The following is a 21,360-nucleotide window of genomic DNA, read 5'->3' as shown; positions in this document are numbered from 1 at the left end:
ATTGTTTTACTAAAGAGTCAGAACTTCCCTACTTTCTCCAAAACAACTCTATACTGTTGACTTTTTAAAAATCCTTTAATTGCCATATACATTTTCTTGTATTAGGAATTTATCATTTTTCACATACCCCAACCTACTCTCCAGAGAGGTTTGAGGTCAGAGCGCAGGTTAAGGGCCTTGCTCAAGCGCCCAACAGAGCAGATATCTAAAAGTTCACTTCCTACATCAGCATTCTGCTCTCCTCTTACAGATGTTCTACAATCAAAGGCTGCAGTTGCCATCTACAGATTACCCTTCATGTCACTGCATCTTTTATGTGCCCATCTCTGACAGCCCATGTATCGGATTTAGTTTCTTCCAACACCTCCACCACATATGATGCATGATGATCCAGCCATCTGTTCCACTCCTCCTGCCCCTTCACCTCCAACTATCACTGTGGTCTTTCCTCTATTTACCTCGAGTCTTTTTACTTTCCATTTTAATATCAGCTTCAGTATTAATTCCACTTTACTTTTCTCCATCAATATGAGATCATTGTGACTGTGCATGTTGGCTTTTGTCTGCTTACATTTCTAGTCTGTAATTTTCTAAGCTGAATTTCCCACCCTCTGTGGTGCTTTGTATTTCTGAACTGAGCAAGTGCTGTACCAGCATGTCACAGCCAGTGAGAACAGACTCAGAAGCAGGGACGTGCGGTCAAGGGAGGCAGGTGAGGCAGAGCCTAACTTGTCATCATGAAAAGTACAAAAAAAAAAAAAATTTGTCCACTGCTCTGTACTATAAATTTGTTCTCTGTATAATTCCAACAATTTTGATCATTTTTATAGTGAAAATCAATTAATTTGCACATTTCCTGTTCCAATACATGGGAGAAACGTGAGGTGCGGCAGCGACAAGTGGAGCCTCACCTCGGACTGAGCTCTCCCTCACACACTGGGCTGATGCATGCGATTGGCAAGTGCCTGTTGCTGACTCTCTGTATCTCGCCGATATAATGTTTGCAGACACATTTATTATACACCCTGACTTTCCACAGAAGGCTGATATCTTTAATGAACGTGTGTGACCTAGTTAGTCTTGCTGATCGCACGTTAAGCCACAGTGAAAAGGCACAAGGTGAGCAGACAGTACCGCGCCACACTGAAGGGGGTGCATGTGAGCCCAACAGGTGCTTGTTGTTGCTGCTGTTCTTCTAGGCAGACGCCTATAAGTTGGCAATATCAGGTCCGTTTATTTTTATTTATTGTTCTGACAGACTGATAAAATGGAAGATGAAGACTTTTAAAACTAAAGGAAAATAAGGAGGAATTTTATAAGAAAGTGACTTAGATTTTCATGGAGAAGGATAGGCGCATGGACTTCATTTACAAATAAAGGTAAACGGTTTTCAATTTTATAAAAAAGGGGATTAAACTAAGATAAAAACAATCCAATATTTATAAACAAAATTTTGACCTTAAATAAAGTTTTCTTTTGTTTTTCTTGTTATCCTTTTGTCGAAAAGTCTGTACTAAACATTATTAAAGCATCAGAATTAAAAGCTTTGTAAGAGCCAATCTTAGGAAGTTAAAGTTTTGAGTTAAACTCATATTAATGTTTGCTTAATTTGAATAGAATATAAATTTCTTCCATAGTCATAGACAATGGTGTTCTCCCTATAAGTTAGTAAGAGATAGAACCTTCTTACAATAACTGAGAAACAGTGTGATAATAGATTCGGTTGTGTTTAGAGCAGGTCCCAGTAAAGAGGGACTTGAAAGACCCATTTTCAACTCAGAAATGGGATAAGCATACAGTTTCCTCACCATTTTGAAATGGTTCAGAAATGTTAAGTAAATAGTAACGATTTGAGATGTAACGAGATTAAGCTTAGAATTGAACTTTTCTTAACATGAATTTTTTCTTTTTTGTGTGAACTGTTTTACTTTGAAACTTAACTAAACTTTTAAAAACGAAGATATTTTGTTTGTGCGCATCAGGCTTTTGTTGAATCCATTTTTTTGAGTCAGAGCTGCTGAACTTTGGTAACTTTGGAAAAATGCAGCTACAAGCTTTTTAGAAAAATGAAATATTTCGATTAAGGTTAAAATTGAAATCCGTTTTTTTGTACACCACTCTATACTTTCATTTGTATTGAATGAGTGTGAATTGTGGAATTGCAATGGCAAATCTAGAACACATGGAGGGTGCAGAGCAAATGCGCTCTCTGCTCTCTCTCGCCACTATAAATGTAATGTCCTTTCTTAGCCAAATATGTACGTTACCTATCTATGTGTGTGTAAAGAATACTTATGAGATATGAAACATAACCAGTAGTCAGTGTGCATGCTGCCAATCGAATGGTGAATAAGCTCTCTTTTGTTTTCATGTATTTGTAAATCTGACTCCGAAGGACTCAGTGCCTCTCCAGCCATGAACCTCACCGCACGTCACTGCTCAGAAGAGATAAATCATCATAAAAGATGAGCCAGTGATTTACCCTAAATTGAAACTAATGGTTGTGACATTAGCAGCAAAATCTGTACCATTAACATAGTAAAGAGGGTTCTGAGTCGTTATCTGGAAATATTTTTCTGCAAAGATCCACATGTGTCTTTCTGTCATGTAGTGTTTAAGGGTCTCAAGGATAAAAAAAGAGTAAATCGGCCAGACTCATTTCCTGTCACATGTAGGAATTTGTGGAACCATAAGACATGTGTTGTGGATGTTCTGGTAGTACAATACCTGCTTTGCCAATTATGACGACAGTCTAAACTTTCTGATTGCAATTCTAAAACGCTTTGAAGACAGTAAACGAGAGTGTAGAGTTTGCACATTCTCCCCATGTCTGTGTATGTTCTCCTCCCACATCCCAAAGATGTTTGCGTTAAGCTGATTAGTCAGTGAGTGTTAGTGAATGTATGTGTGAGTCCTGCAATGGACTTAGAATCCTCTCTTGTGCTGACTTCCACCCAGTATTGCCAAGAAATGGCAGACAACAATGGCAGAAAAAAATATAAGAAGAAATGTAAATCAGCAAAGTGCCAAGTCAAAACCCACAAATCATCCTATCTTTCTACAAAATGAGAAACAAAGTTGTAGTCAGTAACACAAGTGCTAGTTCATTTGAAGAAAACCTGCACTACTTTGCACAAGACTTCCAGAGGGCACGCATAGAAAAAACAAAATGGCAGAGCATTCTAAATCAAAGCCTAATCAATTATTACATTAACAAGTCTACAAAACTGCAATAGGGAATCAAAGACACAAGTGAAAAAATATTTGAACTAAGAAATAACAAAAGTTAAACAAAAGATAAACATTGAGAATTGTAACAAGTGTGATAGAGACAGACTCAATGAAACCCTAAACTGGATTAAAAAAACATACACAAGGTTCTTTATATTTATCACAACGCACCGTCTGGCATGCCAATGATCTGAAAGAGCATCTACACTGCCATCTCACATGAATCTGTAATTAGATTTACAATAAGACAAGAGGGAGGGAGTTTTACGCGATTACAGTACACTACAATTCTGTCTGGATTAAATTGATTCAGATATGATATGAATATTAGGGTGGCACTTACTATAAATGGGCAGAAAAATTAAATGTTGGACTTTCTCAATTCTCAACCCCAGAATGTGTTGAATATACACGTGACATGACAGGCAAGAAGTTTCATTTCAGTCAGTCAGTCGGTCAGTCAGTCAGTCATCGTCCAACCCGCTATATCCTAACACAGGGTCATGGGAGTCTGCAGGAGCCAATCCCAGCCAGCACAGGGCACAAGGCAGAAACAAACCCTGGGCAGGGTGCCAGCCCACCGCAGAATTTCATTTCATTTACAGCATTTTTACTGGTGTCACAAAGTGTGCAAAATTTCAGAAATAAATTAAAATTCCGTACATTCGATGCTTACTATTCAATATATTCATCATAGGTTTAACGTTGGTCACTAGTATGTGAAATTAAAATGCAGTGTCTCTGCAGTCGCTAATTCTACTGGACTTTTCCAGATAACAGTAAATCAAAATTGTATTACACAGCATTACAGGCGTTAACTAGAAAATGTTGTGACAGCGACAGTAGATCTTCTACTGTCAGGAAACATCTTCCTGTGTCTGTCTGTAGAATGTATTATCTCTGCTCCTGAATAAGTGCAATGCCTCCTTCGGCACAGTCATTTACAACTCGCAGTTCTCTGACATGACACACAAATCCTAGATTGTCTGGGCGATCATTCCATTCACCTGGACTAACCGAAAGATGGTCACTTGGTAGCATCAAACTTTCGTGTGTAACAATATTTGTGTGTCCATTGGATGGCCGCTTATGACCACTTATATGAGCAACTGGCTCACCCACCAGCCACACTGTACTCTGGCTACGTGTCAAAGGTACAGACAAACTTGCCGCCACGTAATTACTGAAAAGCAAATAAAACTAATGGTGTAAACAAAATTTCAAATGCAAGCACATTGCTAAGCAGACATAAAAAATGTTAAATTAAATTAAACATTAAATTAAAATTATGCAGTAAGTTTAAGTAATAAGTATAGAGGAAGTGAAATAGGGACTAATTATCAAAAAATAATGTAAATGCTAGTAGTTAAGAAACAACTTGCCAAAAAGTTCACAAATGAAAAACTCACCCAATCACATTCAAGAAGCAAATTACTGTAAAGGCGCTAAATTAGTGTGATTGTTACAAAGACAACAAAATGGCAGGCAATAGTGATAAATAAGTAAATTTGAAAGGATATTTTAAAAAATAAGTAAGAAGTATCATAATTTACCTGCAGTTACTACAGTAGTAGAACCAACATCTGGAGTTGCAACAACAGCGAAAGCTGGCGAACCATCACATGACACCTCTAGATTACCGTATATACTTGCGTTTAAGTTCTCCCGCAGATAAGTTCGGAGCTTGATTTTACCGTATAATTTCTGGTATTTTATAATGTCGGTCGAATGTGGAAAACTCACGTTATTTGTCCAAGAGATTATGATATCTTAACGCCCACCTGAGAGAGTAAACACGGAGCACACGGCCTTTTTCTTCTATGTATTCTGCCTACGTGACCACACGGTAATACCCAAACTATTCCGAAGCGACGTTCACACTGTCTGCGTTTTTTGTATCTCACACCCTCATACACTTTTATCATAAGAGTATCCCTTATCTACGATGGAGTGTTCGATCAGAAGAAAATATGAAGCTGGTTTATTAAAAGTCGCTGAAGTAGTGAAAGAAATTGGTAACTGCGCTGCTGCAACTAAATTCGATGCTCCTGAGAAACTGATCTGAGATTGGAGGAGGCAAGAAGATGTAAAAATCTTTGAATGGGCATATAAGTCGGTGTCCGATTTTATGATAGATTTTTTTGTGTTTCAAGACCTGACTTATACGCGAGTATATACGGTAATTTAAAAATCCATAAAATTTTATGGAAACAGACAGCAAGCTCTTTGCAACTGAAAAAATGGTTGAGACCTTAAAATTTTTTAAAGTCCTTTTTAAATGGCACCCTAATAAATATGTCTAACGATGGCCACTGCCTTCACTCATTACCACACCAGACTATTTTCAGAGCCCACTGTACTGAACACGTTTGTCCTGGCCCACACTTTTAAACCCTTTCTGTGGTCCTCCAGGCCGCCATGTCACAACGCTCAGTGTTGAGCTGTGATTCACGCACCTCTGTTATGACTTTTTAAAAGCAGTTAAAGCACAACGTCCCACCTCTTCATCTTGTCTTCCTGCTGTCTGGCATACTGTTTAAGCAGCTGGTTCTCTTCGTGGAGCCTTAGGAACTGATCTTCAAGGTGGTCTCTGGAAACTTTGGACACTCGCTGACGAGTCCGCAGGTCTGTCTCTGACAGGCACCGAGAATTCAGGAGCAGCACAGGTAAAGGAAAATGTTAGAAAGAAAAGTTAGTTTGGTAAAACAAAAGAAAAGAAAAAAGAAAGAGTTAGCTCTTGTATCATGGCTGGAAAAATGACGGATTCTAATCAGTTTGAGTAAATTTATACCATCCCATGAAATCCATCAGTGATTTGGGTGGAATCACGTCATGGATTTTAGAGTCTTTATGGCATTTCACAAAATGCAGGGGGCTGACATAAGGGTCATTCGTGTTCTTATCTAAAATATGAATGAAATTCAATCCATTTTCTTGAAGGAATGCTAAAGTCCAACATCATATGATCACCAAGGCTTTGTTATGAACCTGTGTTTGGCCATACTGTATAAAAAACAGCGTAAAAGTTAAAGTATAATGCAAGTGGTCATCTATGACAAAGGGGTCATCTCAGCATCTCTGTTGCATACCTTAAAGATGGGGGGCTAATGTCATGAACCTGGGGTTCACAGTTCCTGATAATGCAGGCACCAAACTTCTGCATGTGTCCATGTTGTGGGAACAGAAATGTCCTCCTGTACTTAATGGTCTGGGTGTCCTCCCCTTGTCCAGTCACTACCTAACAATACAGCTGCATCTCAGAAGTATGCAGACAAGTTGGGTCTCAGCTCTTCATGCTACTGGCTCCGTGTTGTGGACCTGGGAGGACATCACCTTAACATTTGTTCTTCACTATAAATATACATGGAACAGTTAGTCAAGGGGGCACTTTTCACACATATTACATTGTAATACATACGTATTAATTGTTTTCTGCAGGCAAGTGAAACAAGTTGCTTATTTGTGGCTTTAAATTCAACATCTTGGAAACCTTCAAGTGTTGACATGATCATACAATTCATGGTCAGATAGTTAAGATGATGGACTCAAAGTCCAGTGGTGTTTTCCCATGGAGGCTAGGACCTTGCTAATTACTGGTTGAGGCACTGGGCTTGAAATCACAAGGCTACACATACACTTCCTATCTACAAATCAATTTATGACCATTGGCATAATCTTTGTGTGATCAAATTCTAAATAACTGTAAACATCCTGTTTTTAGATAAAGACGTCAAGCACTAATGTTTGAAACATCAGGTGAATGGGAAACAACAGCCTCTAGAACATAAGAAATTTGACAAGCGAGAGGAGACCATTCAGTCCATCAAGCCTTTTTGTTAAGCTAATAGCTAAGTTGTCCCTCCTCTCAGGACTACCCAAAAAGACATCAATCGATTGCAACGAGTGCAGAATGCAGTTGCCAGAATCTTAACTAGGAAAAGAAAATCCGAGCACATTTCTCCAGTTTTGCTGTCACTACACTGGTTGCCTGTGTCTTTCAGAATTGACTTTAAAATTCTGCTTATGGTTTATAAAGCCTTAAATAATCTGCTCCATCTTATATATCAGAGTGTCTTACACCGTATATTCCAAATCGTAACCTTAGATCTTCAAATGAGTGTCTCCTTAGAATTCCAAGAGCAAAACTTAAAAGAAGTGGTGAGGCGGCCTTCTGCTGCTAAGCACCTAAAATCTGGAATAGCCTGCCAGTAGGAATTCGCCAGGCTAGTACAGTAGAGCACTTTAAAACACTGCTGAAAACACATTACTTTAACATGGCCTTCTCATAACTTCATTTTAGTTTAATCCTGATAATCTGTATATGCATTTAATTATCATTTTGCTCATGGCTTCACAATCCGTACTAACCTGTACTTTCTCTGCTGTTCTCTTTCTGGTTTTCTGTGGTGGCAATCTGCACCACCACCACCTGATCAAAGCGCCGTGTTGTCCCTACATTGACGGATGGAAGGCCAGAGGTCCACATCATCTAATTCTTCCACGTGAAGCCTAAAACCATGAGGACTGACTGAGAGCATTGATGTTAGGTAGAATGCCCAGTGTGGGCTGGGTGGTCTCGTGACCTCTGAACCCCTGCAGATTTAGTTTTTTTGCGTAAAGAAGTGCTTCCTGGCTTCAGTTTTAAATGCACTTTCCCTTAATTTCTACTGATGTTCTTGAATACGGGATTCACCCTTACGCTAAACGAATGTCGCTGGATCTACTTCATCAATGTCGGTGAGGATTTTAAATACCTGGATTAGCTCCCTATGCTGTCTCCTCTGAGGAACTGAGTGGAAGTTTCTTTTCAAAATTGTTCTTATTGTCATATTTTTTTCACTGTAGATATTAAACATAAGGAGTGGACTGTGGATTGCTTGACTGGACTGCTGTTATCAGGTGAGATTAACATCAACTGGCTCACCATTAGCATGGCTTACCTTTGGCTGGTACTCCCGGCTGCTTTCTGAAGGTTCTGAGGTTATGAACGGCATCTGAAAGAAGCAAACAACTTAATCAGCTTGCATAAAATGGGAATTCTGTGAATATCTTTTTATTTTCATCTTATCTCCTGAATCATTATCTTGATCCCCCTCCCTAGTTTCAGCCATGGCTGTCTATAGGAAGGAAATTATAAATGCTGAGCCTATTTACATGACACTTCATGAAATATAACCTTGACTTTCATTCATTCATTTATTTTGAATCTGGTCATTTTTCTCCAGTCTCTCATGGGTGGCAGGTAACACACCCAGTTCAAACTTGAGACCCTGGATATTTGGCTCAATGTTTGTAGTGTGAGGTGGCCGAACACGGGTTCAAGCAAAGCCGGGACAAATCAAAAAGGTTTGGGACTCCAGCCAGGTAGTCCCTTTTAATTCCTTCAAATTTCTCCAACTTAAACAGGTGCCGTCTTGTAATACTCAACATAAGGCAACCAAGAACAAAATCAAAACTACTATAGTGCTTGGTAACAGCAAACAAAATAACAGAAAGTATTCTCGGAGCTTTCACTCTCCAGAAATGGTCTCATCGAGATAAGACTACTTAGCGGAGGCACCAGGTCTTTTTATAATGGGAGGACTGGAAGGGGTGGAGCTAATTTCCTTCACTGGGAGGTTTCTAGGAGCTGTAGGGAAAAAAGGAACAAGTTTAGTGAAAGCGCCCCCTCTCGCCCTGGTGGGTTTCCATTTACCTCGAATGAGGTCTGATCCTCAGAGACACATGCGTGACAATAGTTATTAACTTAAGAATGGAAAAGAGGACATGTTGATATTGTATTAATAAGGCGTATTTGACATACACATGTGGACTTCTGTCTGTACCTGCACATTGCTGTTGTAAGTGATGTTGTGCTCATATTGCTGTAATGCTTTTATAACCCACTGGTGAGGCCTCATCTGGAGTACTTTGTGCAGTTTCAGCTACAAAAAAGGACATAGCAGCACTAGAAAAGGTCCAGAGAAGAGCGACTAGGCTGATTCCAGAGCTACAGGGGATGAGTTATGAAGAAAGATTAAAAGAGCGGAGCCTTACGATTATGAGGAGACAATAAAAATTATGATGTCAATTAGTCCAGTGGATTGAGACTGTGACTTTAAAATGAGTTCATCAAAAACACGGGGACACAGTAGATAACCTGTTAAGGGTAAATAGCACACAAATGTTAGGAAGTTTACGCAGAGAATCGCAGACACTTCAGAATAAGCTACTAAGCATAGTAGTGTGGTAGACAGTAGGACTACATGAACTTCCAAAACTCGACTTGATGTCTTTTTAAAAGAATTAAGTGGATAGGACTGGCAAGCTTTAATGGGATGAATGGTCTGTTCTCATCTCGAGTGTTCTAATATTCTAAAAACATGCGCACCTTCTGGCCTCACCTGTGGAATGCAGCACCACTCTGGGATAAGACGGGGAGTGGTCACTAATGGTCTTGTCTCCTTTTTCCTTCACAGTGCTGAGAGGACGCCCAATGAGGACAGCTGAGCCAGAGAAGCTCCACCTCTTCTGGTGCAGATGAAGAAGGTGGCGTCGCATTTTGGACCTGAGTGACCTAAAGATTGAGATTCCCCCAAAACCTGAACCTTTTTGTGTTTTACCATCACAAAACGGTAAAAACTGAAGCAAATGCTTGTGTTTGTTTGTGTTTGAGCGCCACAGAGCACCTGTTTTTGTTTTTCTGCATGTATTGGCACCCTAACTTATTTTAGACTTGTCATGTCTTTGACACAATTGATGTCAGAAAAATCAGCCAACCTACTGCTGTTATTGGGGTGGCAGCAAAGTGTAAGTAGCAGTATATGAGTAACTGAGGTGATTGGTTCATGTGTTAGTTAATGTGTGTTTATTGTACCTCTTGTAGAGGTTTGTAGATTACAAATTACTGCATAAGGTGAAGGCAATAAAAGAAACGCATAATAAAGAAAATGACAGAGACAGTCTCATCCTGATTCTGCTGTTTGTGCTCATCAGCATCACAGCAGTCACATTCATTCTCCCTAAATGCTCTCATAAAGACATGTGGTCCATCCTGACAGCCAATTCTAATGGGAAATATTGTAATTATTGGTTCCTTTTAGTCAGCACGTTTGTCCAAAGCAACTTTCAAGGGGTGTAGGGTAATTAGTTAGGAGGAGTACAGCTCAAGTGCCACACAGAGACGTACCTAAATGAGCAAAAGCAACAGGGAACGGCGCGAGTAGTCAGGAGTGACACAGCATAGACATCAGTAACAGCCATCAGCCAAAGGAACTACAAAACAATGCATTGTGAGGGAAAAACATGGCGTTAAATGATTGAAGTATAAGGCTGCGACCTAACAAAGTCTGTAAAAACTGAGGGGGGTCTGAATCCTTTCTAAAGGCACCATATTAGCCAGTAGAATTCTAAGGTTTATTTCACCCCTTTTTATATTTTTAATTTCATATCCTCATTTTTATCGTTAATTTCACGCTCTGCATTTTGAACGTTAACTTTAAGTTCTCACTTTGTTTTGTTAATTTCATGCTCTTACTTTTTTAATGTTCATTTTGCGTTCTTCTTTTTCGCTTCAGGTCCAACAGACAACACAATCAGACTTTCTCAAATATTCCCATGTGCCAGAGTTTTTGGCTAAACTCTACCCAGAAATAGACTGTCCCCTAGGTGAGGCACTGATGTGGTCAATTATGGGGTAAAGCGGAACATTTTCATCCTCTTTAGAAATGGGAGCTCAGGAAGGAAGCTCCTCAAGATAACAAGGAGGTGTTGGAAGTGTGGGAAGGGCTTGGAAACAATAAGAGTCAGCACAACACAGAGTTAAATACAACTAAAGTTGTTAACGAAACGATCAGTTCTACTGCCGGTTTGATGATATCAGACCAACTATTGATTATGATTTAGTTAAGGATTTGCGGTTATAATTCCCAGGAAGCAGTGGCCCAGTTCTTTTCACTGAAGGGGAGGCTAGAGAAGTTCCTGGAAGTGATCTGATTAAGAGAAGGCTCCTTAAAGAATGCCATGTGGAGCTCTCAGGGGTCTTGTGTCATCTTTTCAATCACTTCACTAAAGAGCACAGAGCGCTGAAGCTTTGGAAGTGTTCTGAACTGTCCAGTCGAATTACATAACTATTGTCCAGTGGCCCTTACCTGCATTGTGAGGGAGCGTCAGTTATGGCACTACGGCCATCTGGTGCAGTTCCCCAAGGATGATCTGATTCATAGGATCCTCATTGCTGAGGACCTAAGTGGCTGGACCAGACCAAGGAAACACCCATGTAACACCTGGCTGTGGCAGATAGAGGGTCATTTCAGGAGGGTGAGACTGGACTGTGTGGTTTGCCTGTAGGGTTGCCAACCGGGATCTCAAGCTATTTCATCATGTGGTGGATGTGGCAACACAATGTACTGGTGCAAGCTCTCGAACATGACCTGTCCTTACATCACTGTTGGCAAAATGTCCAGAGCGTCTGGTTCTTGTCCACCTTACTTCACACGTTGACTCCTCTTTGGATCCATTGCATTTTACCTACAGATGGAGGATGCAGTCATGACTGTTCTTCATACTAGTTATACACATTTGGAGAAACCACAGTCCTTTGTGACAATACTGCTTATTGACTTTTCTTCAGTCTTTAACCGCATGAAGCCTCACATTTTTAGCAGTAACTTATAGGTGGATCACCCTATGGATTATGAACCTTTTCCGTAGCAGTGCAGGATAAAGTGACTGCCCCTTCACATCTGGAATGGAGTTTCTGCAGTAGTAGAGAGTTAGAATGAACAGTCACATGTGGAAGTAGACAGGTCAAATAACAAGTGCCATGCCACATCTGGGGCAACAACAGATATGTATACCTGCCTCATATGAAATACGTCATGTTTAGTGCCACTGGAGCAGTAGACCAGGCAAATAGTTGGCCATTCATTTACCATGCAAAGCCACAAGGAGTCAAATGTCTCTAAAGGTCATCAAGTGTCTCATTCAGGTCACCAGTACAGTTCAAGGTGACAATTCAGAGGAACAAACAGTTTTTTGTGCCATTTTCAATGCGGTACCTAGTTGGACAGTAGCTGAACATGCACTTTGTCCCATAAACAGCAAACATTGGTGTGGTGTTGGTGTGGAGAAGCACAGTAGAGTGGTGGCTGGTTGAGAGAGTGAGCCCAGCTGAGGAAGTTCTCAGCTTACAGCATGTCCTTGTACCTACAGATAATGGAGTTACTCCTTCAGGTTATGCTGGCAAGTAGGCTGATTTAAAGGGCCATTAGAATCCAGAAGGTGTGGGTTCATGACTGGCTGCTGGCAGTTACCACAGTACAAATGTGCTCATTGTGTGTGTGCGTGTGAACCCACAACAGAGCATTTGGCGTAGTGGGCAGGTTTTCCACTGTTATGGGGGTGGACTGTGGTGTCGGTGTGGAGCCGAGGAAATGAGAGAGACAGAGAGAGCCCAGCTGACCTCCACAGGAAGTGCTCTGCTTACAATCTGTCCTTGCGTAAGAGATAAGGGAGTGACTTCTTTAGTTCACACTGACCAGGAGGCTGATGTAGAAGACTTGTGATGTGTGTGTCAACCTACAAGAGAACAGCTGGTTATTACAGCTTGACGAATACCTTAAGTGTCAACCTTTGTAGTGGCAAGCAGGAAAGAGGGGGCTATGCTGGTGGGCAATGTTTTGGTAGCTCAGTTAACAGTTTTCTATGATACCGGAGAAATGTAGTTATGGTTTACAACAAAGTATTGTCAAATTATTTTTTTATCTTGTTATAAATTATATTTATTATGTTGTATTTTTCCTGGAAAAACAGAACTGTAGCCAGTTCAGATGTATCATAACCAGATATCCTAAAGTATAACAGGCAAGTCTTTATTATAAAACGTACAGCAATCCACTTTCATCCACCTTCGAAAGGCTCTTTTGAGAAATAATATACTTGAACCAGCTCTTCTCCCATTCCTGGAAATGTTTCCTGTACTCATCTTTCGTTACCTTGTCCGTAGCCTCCTGTGATTTGCTTTGGATTTCTAACATGGTGGGTGGAGTGATGGCTCTGAGGCTAGGGTTCTGCGCTGGTAATCAGAAGGTTGGCGGTTCAAATCCCATAAACGCCAAAAGTGACTCTACTTCGTTTGGCCCTTGTGCAAGGCCCTTAATCTGTAATTGCTCCATCCTGGGTATGACGTAAATCTGTTGGCCCTTCAACCTGCAGGGAAAAAACCTAGGGGTTGGTGGCATATTTTGGCACTCCAGCCACCAGAAAAAATCTCACACTGTTCCACTCCATCCGAACTAGTGTGGTGCTGAGGTGTCACTCGCCGCATGGCTGCACTCGGGTCCTAATCTGGGACCCTGAGTTGGTTTGTCATGTGGTGGCTGCGACAATGCGCTGTTTCAACGTGTGCTCCTAACCTCCTGCTCCTCTAACATGGTAGCAAATCTTCTTCCCTTCAGTCTCACTTTTAATTTGGAGAACACAAAGAAGTTTAATGAAGTGAGATATTCAGTGAATACTGAATCGGGTTGGGCGTGTGAAGCAACAGATGCATTGTTTATGGTCTGACAATGAGGTGTGTTGTCATGGTGTAAACTCCAGTTTTGGGTACATCACTTCTTTAGGCATTTTATTCCTGATGCTTTCCTATAGACTCCTCAAAGTTTCAGTGTAATGTCGCTAATTAAAAGGGGAACACTCTCTATGAATAAGTCTGTCAATGGCGAAAAGCATGTCATGAAAAATCTGTCACAGTGACTTGGAGAAAAAAACAAAATGGCCTCAGTCGTGTGTATTATTGTAGAATTAACACCAGAAATACGCACTTGAGCAGTTGCACATGATGATTAACCAGGCTGTAGGCACACAACACTAAGCGGCATCCTATCCTGTAGCATCCTACAGCATGCTATTGACCGATTCTGGGAGGTTTTGGGCCCCTCCTTGAATATAGATACTGTACATTAGTCAATAATATATTTAACTTAGATATCCATCTGCTTTAAGTAATTTTTTACATTATATATAAATTAAAATAAATGTATGCTTTTCAATGCTGCTGAATCATAGAATTTAACTCCAGAATTCCCTGTCTTGTGCTGTTGCGCCCTGTTTGGTGCTATACATAGTGCCTTTGACCCATTCAATGGTTGTATGTATTGCACTGTACATTATGTCATAAATTAATAAATGTCATAATATTATGTCATTTTGCCAATGTGTGTTACACATTTTATATTTTATATTCAGGTCAGATTAGGTCAATTTGGGGAGCAAGCCCTGGTACAGTGCTTTGCCGCACCCACTACACGACGAAACAGCTTTGGATCCCAGTTGGCAACCCCCCAGGCAGACACGTGGTCCAGTCCCACCCTCTGGTGTAACATGGGCATTCGCTTGGCCTGGTCCAGCTGTTCGAGTCCTCAGCAATGAGGATCCTATGAGCCAGATCACCCTCGGGGAATCGTGCCACATGGCCGTAGTGTCGTAACTGACACCCCCTCACAATGCAGGTAATGTGCCTCTGTGGGCAACCGCTCATTAGACACAAAGTCAAACCAACGGTACCCAAGGATTTTCCGGAGAGACACAGTACCAAAGGAGTCCAGTCTTCGTCTCAGGTCACTGGATAGCATCCATGTCTCGCAATCATACAGCAAGACAGGAAGCACCAGGACTCTAAAGACCTGGACCTTTGTCCTTTTGCATAGATATCGGGTCGCCACACACCCCTTTCCAGTGACCTCATGACTCCCCATACTCTCCCAATCCTTCTACTGTCTTCACAGGAAGAGTCACCAGAGACATGACTGTCACTACCAAGGTAAGTAAACCTCTCGACGAGATCGACACTCTCTCTGCAGACAGACTCACTGCTAATGGCTGTGCCCAAGAGGTCATTAAAGGCCTGGATCTTGGTTTCTATCCAGGACCCTCACAAGCCCAGACACTCAGACTCCTCTCTCAGTCTCTCAACAACCCCAGTTCAGAGACTCCATTGACTCTGTGAAGATCACAGCATCGTCAGCAAAGTTAAGATCTGTGAATCTTTCTTTGCCAACAGATGCCCCACAGCCACTGGACCCTATGACCCTGCCCAACACCCAGTCCATGCAACCACTGAACAATGTAGACTTTTAAATTGTTAGTTTATATTCAAAATTCAAATTATTTCTATTTAGCTAGATTATATTTAAAATTGAAGTCATTCTATTCATTCGTATACTTGCTTTATGTTTCTCTGCATTACTTATCTTTTAATCTCTTTTACAAAGTCTGAGTAGTGAACCAGGCTGACATTTCACTGCATGCTGCTTGTGTGTAATTGTGTATGTGACAAATAAATCTAGAACTGGAGTTGAAATTGAATTAAAAACCAGCCTCAGACTGGTATCCCTCCTCCAGCAAATTTTATAGCTGTCCCTGTGTTGTCCAGAAGGTGGCATTCTCCTGCCATCTGCCAAACCCAGACTTGTCCACCTGACTGCCAGATAGTGAGGTGTGTCTCCACACTGCAGCAGACGCCTGGTATTGCTCATAGTGATCTTAGGCAGGCGTGCAGCTGTTTGGCCAGGGAAGCCCATTTGCTGAAGCTCATGACACACACTTCTTGACGCACACTGAAGTTGCAGTTTAGAACTCCGTTGTGAGTGATGTAAGAGATGGCAGATAATTTTACACAGCCTGTGCTTCAGCACTCATTGGCCCTGCGCTGTGAGTTTGTGATTGTTCCACATTTAAAGTCTCTGAGCTCTTCAGTGCGACTCATTCTACTGCCAGTGCTTGTCAATGGAGGCTGCAGGACTATGCTTCTGATTTTATGCACCTTTTGATAATAAAACACTTGAACTCAATGATTTACTTTTGGCGATACAGTGTATGTACTCTTCAGGCTTTGGTTATGTTTCTGGCTTAGTAGTTTTGATTTCTGTTCTAGATGCCTAGTATTTTTAACATGCTTTCTCATTTCCTGGCCTGTTTTACTTTCCTTATTTTCCACTTGAGGTGTAACATGAGCTAATGAAGGGGGCACTAGTCTTAGTTTTCAGGCCACAACAAACCAGCGCAATGACTCAGGCTGCAGTGGTCTTTGTTGCTAGCTGACTCTGTGTGCATGTTATCACATACGTGTGCATGGGGGGCAGCTAGAAGGACCAAAGGAAGGTCATTTCCCACCAAGTCAGGGGGTGGTGGGGTGCACTAAGCCTTCCTCTTTTATCTCTGCAGGCCAGACACGGGAAATTCTGCCTGATTCAGGCCCGATGACGTCACTTCCAGTTCTGGGTCCCGATGACATCACTTCTCCTAAACGACCTTAAAAACCTGCAATCTTCCTCCGTTAATCAGTTCTGTCTTGGACTGCTTTATAAACTGCTGAAAATAATTAAAGGAACACTTTGAAAACACATCAGATCTCAATGGGAAAAAAAAATCCTGCTGGATATCTGTACTGATATGGACTGGTATGGTAATGTGTTAGGAATGAAAGGATGCCACATCATTTGATGGAAATGAAAATGATCAACCTACAGAGGGCTGAATTCAAAGACGCTCTGAACATCAAAGTGAAAAAATGATGTGGCAGGCTGGTCCATTTTGCCGAAATTTCATTGCAGCAACTCCAAATCGTATTTAGTAGGTTGTATGGCCTCCACATGTTTGTATGCATGCCTGATAATGTCAAGGTGTCCTGGGGGCTCTCCTCCCAGATCTGGACCAGGGCATCACTGAGCTCCTGGACAGTCTGAGGTGCTACCTGGTGGCGTCGGATAGACCAAAACATAATGTCCCAGAGGTGTTCTATTGGATTGAGGTCAGGTGAGCGTGGGGGCCAGTCAATGGTATCAATTCCTTCATCCTCCAGGAACTGCCTGCATGCTCTTGCCACATGAGGCCGGGCTTTGTCGTGCACCAGGAGGAACACAGGGCCCACTACACCAGCATAGGGTCTGACAATGAGTCCAAGGACTTCATCCCGATACCTAATGGCAGTCAAGGTGCTGTTGTCTAGCCTGTAGAGGTCTGTGCGTCCCTCCATGGATATGCCTCCCCAGACCATCACTGACCCACCACCAAACCGGTCATGCTGAACGATGTTACAGGCAGCATAACATTCTCCATGGCTTCTCCAGACCCTTTCACATCTGTCACATGCTCAGGGTGAACCTACTCTCATTTCTGAAAAGCACAGGGCACCAGTGGTAGACCAGTCAATTCTGCTATTCTATGGCAAATGCCAGTCGAGCTCTATGGTGCCGGCGGGCAGTGAGCACAGGGCCTACTAGAGGATGTTGGGCCCTCAGGCCACCCTCATGAAGTCTGTTCCTGATTGTTTGGTCAGAGATATTGACACCAGTGGCCTGCTGGAGGTCATTTTGTAGGTTCTAGCAGTGCTCATCCTGTTCCTCCTTGCCCGAAGGAGCAGAAACCAGTCCTGCTGATGAGTTAAGGACCATCTACGGCCATGTCCAGCTCTCCTATAGTAACTGCCTGTCTCCTGGAATCTCTTCCATGCCCTTGAGACTGTGCTGGGAGACAGGGCAAACCTTCTGGAAATGGCACGTATTGATGTGCCATCCTGGAGAAGTTGAACTACCTGTGCCACCTCTGTAGGGTCCAGGTACACTAACAGTAATGACACTGACTGTAGCCAAATGCAAAACTAGTGAAAAAACAGATGAGGAGGGAAAAATGTCAGTGGTCTCCACCTGTTAAACCATTCATTCCTGTTTTGGGGTCGTCTCATTGTTGCCCCTCTAGTGCCCCTGTTGTTCATTTCATTAACACCAAAGCAGCTGAAACTGATTAACAACTCCCTCTCCTACTTAACTGACCAGTTCAATAGCCCAGAAGTTTCACTGACTTGATGCTATACTCTCATGAAAAAGTGTTTCTTTCATTTTTTGGAGCAGTATATTTGCCTTTCGCAGCCAGGAGTTAAGTATACGGGTGGCTGCCCCAGACCTTTTTTTCGTGTGTCAAGGCTGTTCATTTTCACAATGTACAGTACGCATTTCCAACTGTAATTTACAAAGTGCTTGGACATTCATTTTCCTTCATTACACTTTTGATGGCTTATGTGCTGCTTTTGCTGAGCGCTTAGTGAACCCGATGACTGTCTGCTTCTAAAGCAGTGTGCTGGTGTAATTCTTTATGCTACTGCATTTTGACAAGGCATTGTGCACATTAGTGTCTTATTTTAGACCATATTTACTGCAGGAATGTGTGATTATTAAGTATATTTCCACACTAAATGCACACATCACTAATGTGAAATGTTAGAATACACAAAGTGTATCTGAAGAGGTACCAAATGTTATCTCCTTAAAAAACCTCACCCTTCTGGTTTGACCACAATACAATTGTAATTCAGGCTACATCCACACTATTATTTAAATGAAAATGGTTTCCGTACACACTAGCGTTTTTACATTGCTCACAAAAGTAACTCCATTTACACAAAAACAGCCCAAAATGCTTATGATGTAGACATTCGCCTACACAGGGCTGCACACATCAGTGTAAAAATCCTTGAAAGGACCAGAAAATGTTTTGCTGTTTACACTTGCATGAACAATTCAAGCTGCACCGAGTGCAATTTAGATGCATACAGGTGAGCAACACAACAGGTGCCATAGAAATTAACTCTTCTGTGTCTGTCATGTTGGAATATGATGATCTTCTGGGAAGGGCGACCAATCAGGGAACGAGTCATTACAGTGAGCACAAGCCAATCAGGGAAGGGCCGCATAGTAAGCACAAACAAATCAGAGAGTCGACCGTCCACACCACAAGGCTGAGGCAGCATTTTCAGAAGTGCGTTGATGACTCTGGAGAGCATAAGGGTTTGAAATGTCAGGGTAAGGAGGAACCAGAGACTAATGTCTGCATTTTTAAACAAATGACCTATTAGTGTGGAGAAGGCCTAAGTTAGACGAGATTGTAGCAATTAAAATCTGCGTAATAAAAATAAAATGCAAAATGAAGAGATAAATGGCCAGCTTCTCACCTTCAACGGCTGAAATGATGTTGTGCTGAAGTCCCACATCTTTGACAGGGAGGTCACCGGCTGTTTCATCGACTTCTAGCATTGTCGCCAAGGGCTTCCTCACCTCTCCCAAGCAGATGTCTTTCACATGATAGGATGAGAGGGCCTACAACACACATTACCAACAATCAGTTCAGACCCCTGCTTCACAAACTGAATTCATTTCATGGTCTTTTCTTGTAATTTTACCTAAAGCAGCAGGTCCCACTGACCTGTCAAATTATTGCATACACCAAAGCAAAGATTTGGATCACTGCTAATGTATCCTGAAACACTGTAAAAGGGGGGCAGAAGAGTGAGACCTTTCTAAAGGGTCTTGAAAGTTCAAGAACGGCTACACATCCCCAACCATCCATTCCTGCTCTGTGGAAGAAAAGAATTTGAAACAGAAACCCCTAAAATGTCAATGCCCCGATTTAAGCAATAAAGCACAGGCAGGAGAAAGTGTTCTTTATTTAAAGTATTCTTTATTTAAATCTCCGAAGAGGTAACAAGTCTATTACATGTTAGCCACATGTTGGTCACATGCTACAAAGAATAAAGTGTCTTCTGCTCTCTATTTGTACAATTCATTGATTACGTCATTATTCTTTAAAAGGAATTCATTACCTAATAAGAAAACTTTTAACATGATTGGTGACCTCTAGTTGCTAACAGGATATGGCAGATGTTGATACCCTAGATGACACCAATTTGATTGATAGTCCTGTTTGTTTAGGATGTATGTAACTTTTGAATGTATATTTTTCATTCTTATTTTTATTTTAGGAGATGTGTGAACTTCGCCACATATATATTGTTTTCCAAAAAAGTAAAGAACAATGGCCTAATTCATTTTATGATACGGCCTGGTACAAAAAACAGGAAACTTAGTACCATAGAAGAATGGTTATGCCATAAATATAACATTTTCTCTTAAGGGGTTATATAAAATAACAAGAAATACATTTATCATAGTGAATAATAAAATAACAGTGTCAGCTTTTAAGATTAAGCTCAGAAGGATATGAGACTCAGACACATGCCAGGTGCACACTGGACCAGGGTTCAAATTTAACTCTTACAGGCCTGAACTCTGTTTCCCAGTAGAGTGTAGCAGGAAGCTACAGGAACCCCTCACAAGGGACACTCACATGACTATGATGGTCAAAGGTGGGCACTCTTGTGGTCCTCAGATCTGAAACAAACCCCAAGAGGAGGCAAACGTATTTTAATTTTGATGATTATAACTGACAACTAATGAAAGTCCCAAATTCAGTATCTCAGAAAATTAGAATATCAATTAAAACCAATGCAAAAAAAGGATTTTTAGAAATGTTGGCCAACTGAAAGGCCAACATGAACATGAAAAGTATGAGCATGTACAGCACTCAATATTTAGTTGGGGCTCCTTTGGCCTGGATTACTGCAGCAATGCGGCGTGGCATGGAGTCGATCAGTCTGTGGCACTGCTCAGGTGGTATGAGAGCCCATGTTGCTCTGATAGTGGTCTTCAGCTCTTCTGAATTGTTGGGTCTGGTGTATTGCATCTTCCTCTTCACAATACCCCATAGATTTTCTATGGGGTTAAGGTCAGGTGAGTTTGCTGGCCAATCAAGAACAGGGATACCATGGTCCTTAAACCAGGTACTGGTAGCTTTGGCACTATGTGCAGGTGCCAGGTCCTGTTAGAAAATGAAATCTGCATCTCCGTAAAGTTCGTCAGCAGCAGGAAGCATGAAGTGTTCTAAAACTTCCTGGTAGACGGCTGCGTTGACCTTGGACTTCAGAAAACACAATGGACCAACACCAGCAGATGACATGGCACCCCAAACCATCACTGACTGTGGAAACTTTACACTGGACCTCAAGCAACGTGGATTCTGTGCCTCTCCTCTCTTCCTCCAGACTCTGGGACCTTGATTTCCAAAGGAAATGCAGAATTTACTTTCATCAGAGAACATAACTTTGGACCACTCAGCAGTTTTGTCTTTAGCCCAGGCGAGACGCTTCTGACGCTGTCTCTTGTTCAAGAGTGGCTTGACACAAGGAATGCGACAGCTGAAACCCATGTCTTGCATACGTCTGTGCGTGGTGGTTCTTGAAGCACTGACTCCAGCTGCAGT

The 21,360-nt window shown here is 41.6% G+C and overlaps 1 protein-coding gene across 1 annotated transcript in view; it reads right to left on the bottom strand.

Moving 5' to 3' along the window:
- LOC120519288 (protein fantom-like) overlaps window positions 1–19,298 on the bottom strand; it is a 126,668-nt gene extending 107,370 nt beyond the window's left edge. The window contains exons 1-3 of the mRNA XM_039742574.1: window positions 19,217–19,298; window positions 8,172–8,225; window positions 5,732–5,864 (exon numbers count right to left, since the gene is read on the bottom strand). Of these exons, the coding sequence (XP_039598508.1) occupies window positions 5,732–5,864; window positions 8,172–8,225; window positions 19,217–19,298 (269 nt within the window). The remainder of the gene's footprint in view (window positions 1–5,731; window positions 5,865–8,171; window positions 8,226–19,216) is intronic.
- Between the last annotated feature and the right edge of the window lie 2,062 nt (window positions 19,299–21,360).

Source organism: Polypterus senegalus, chromosome 1, assembly GCF_016835505.1.
Source record: "Polypterus senegalus isolate Bchr_013 chromosome 1, ASM1683550v1, whole genome shotgun sequence".
In the NCBI taxonomy this organism is placed as follows: Eukaryota; Metazoa; Chordata; class Cladistia; order Polypteriformes; family Polypteridae; genus Polypterus; species Polypterus senegalus.
This window is presented reverse-complemented; position numbering and strand designations above follow the sequence as displayed.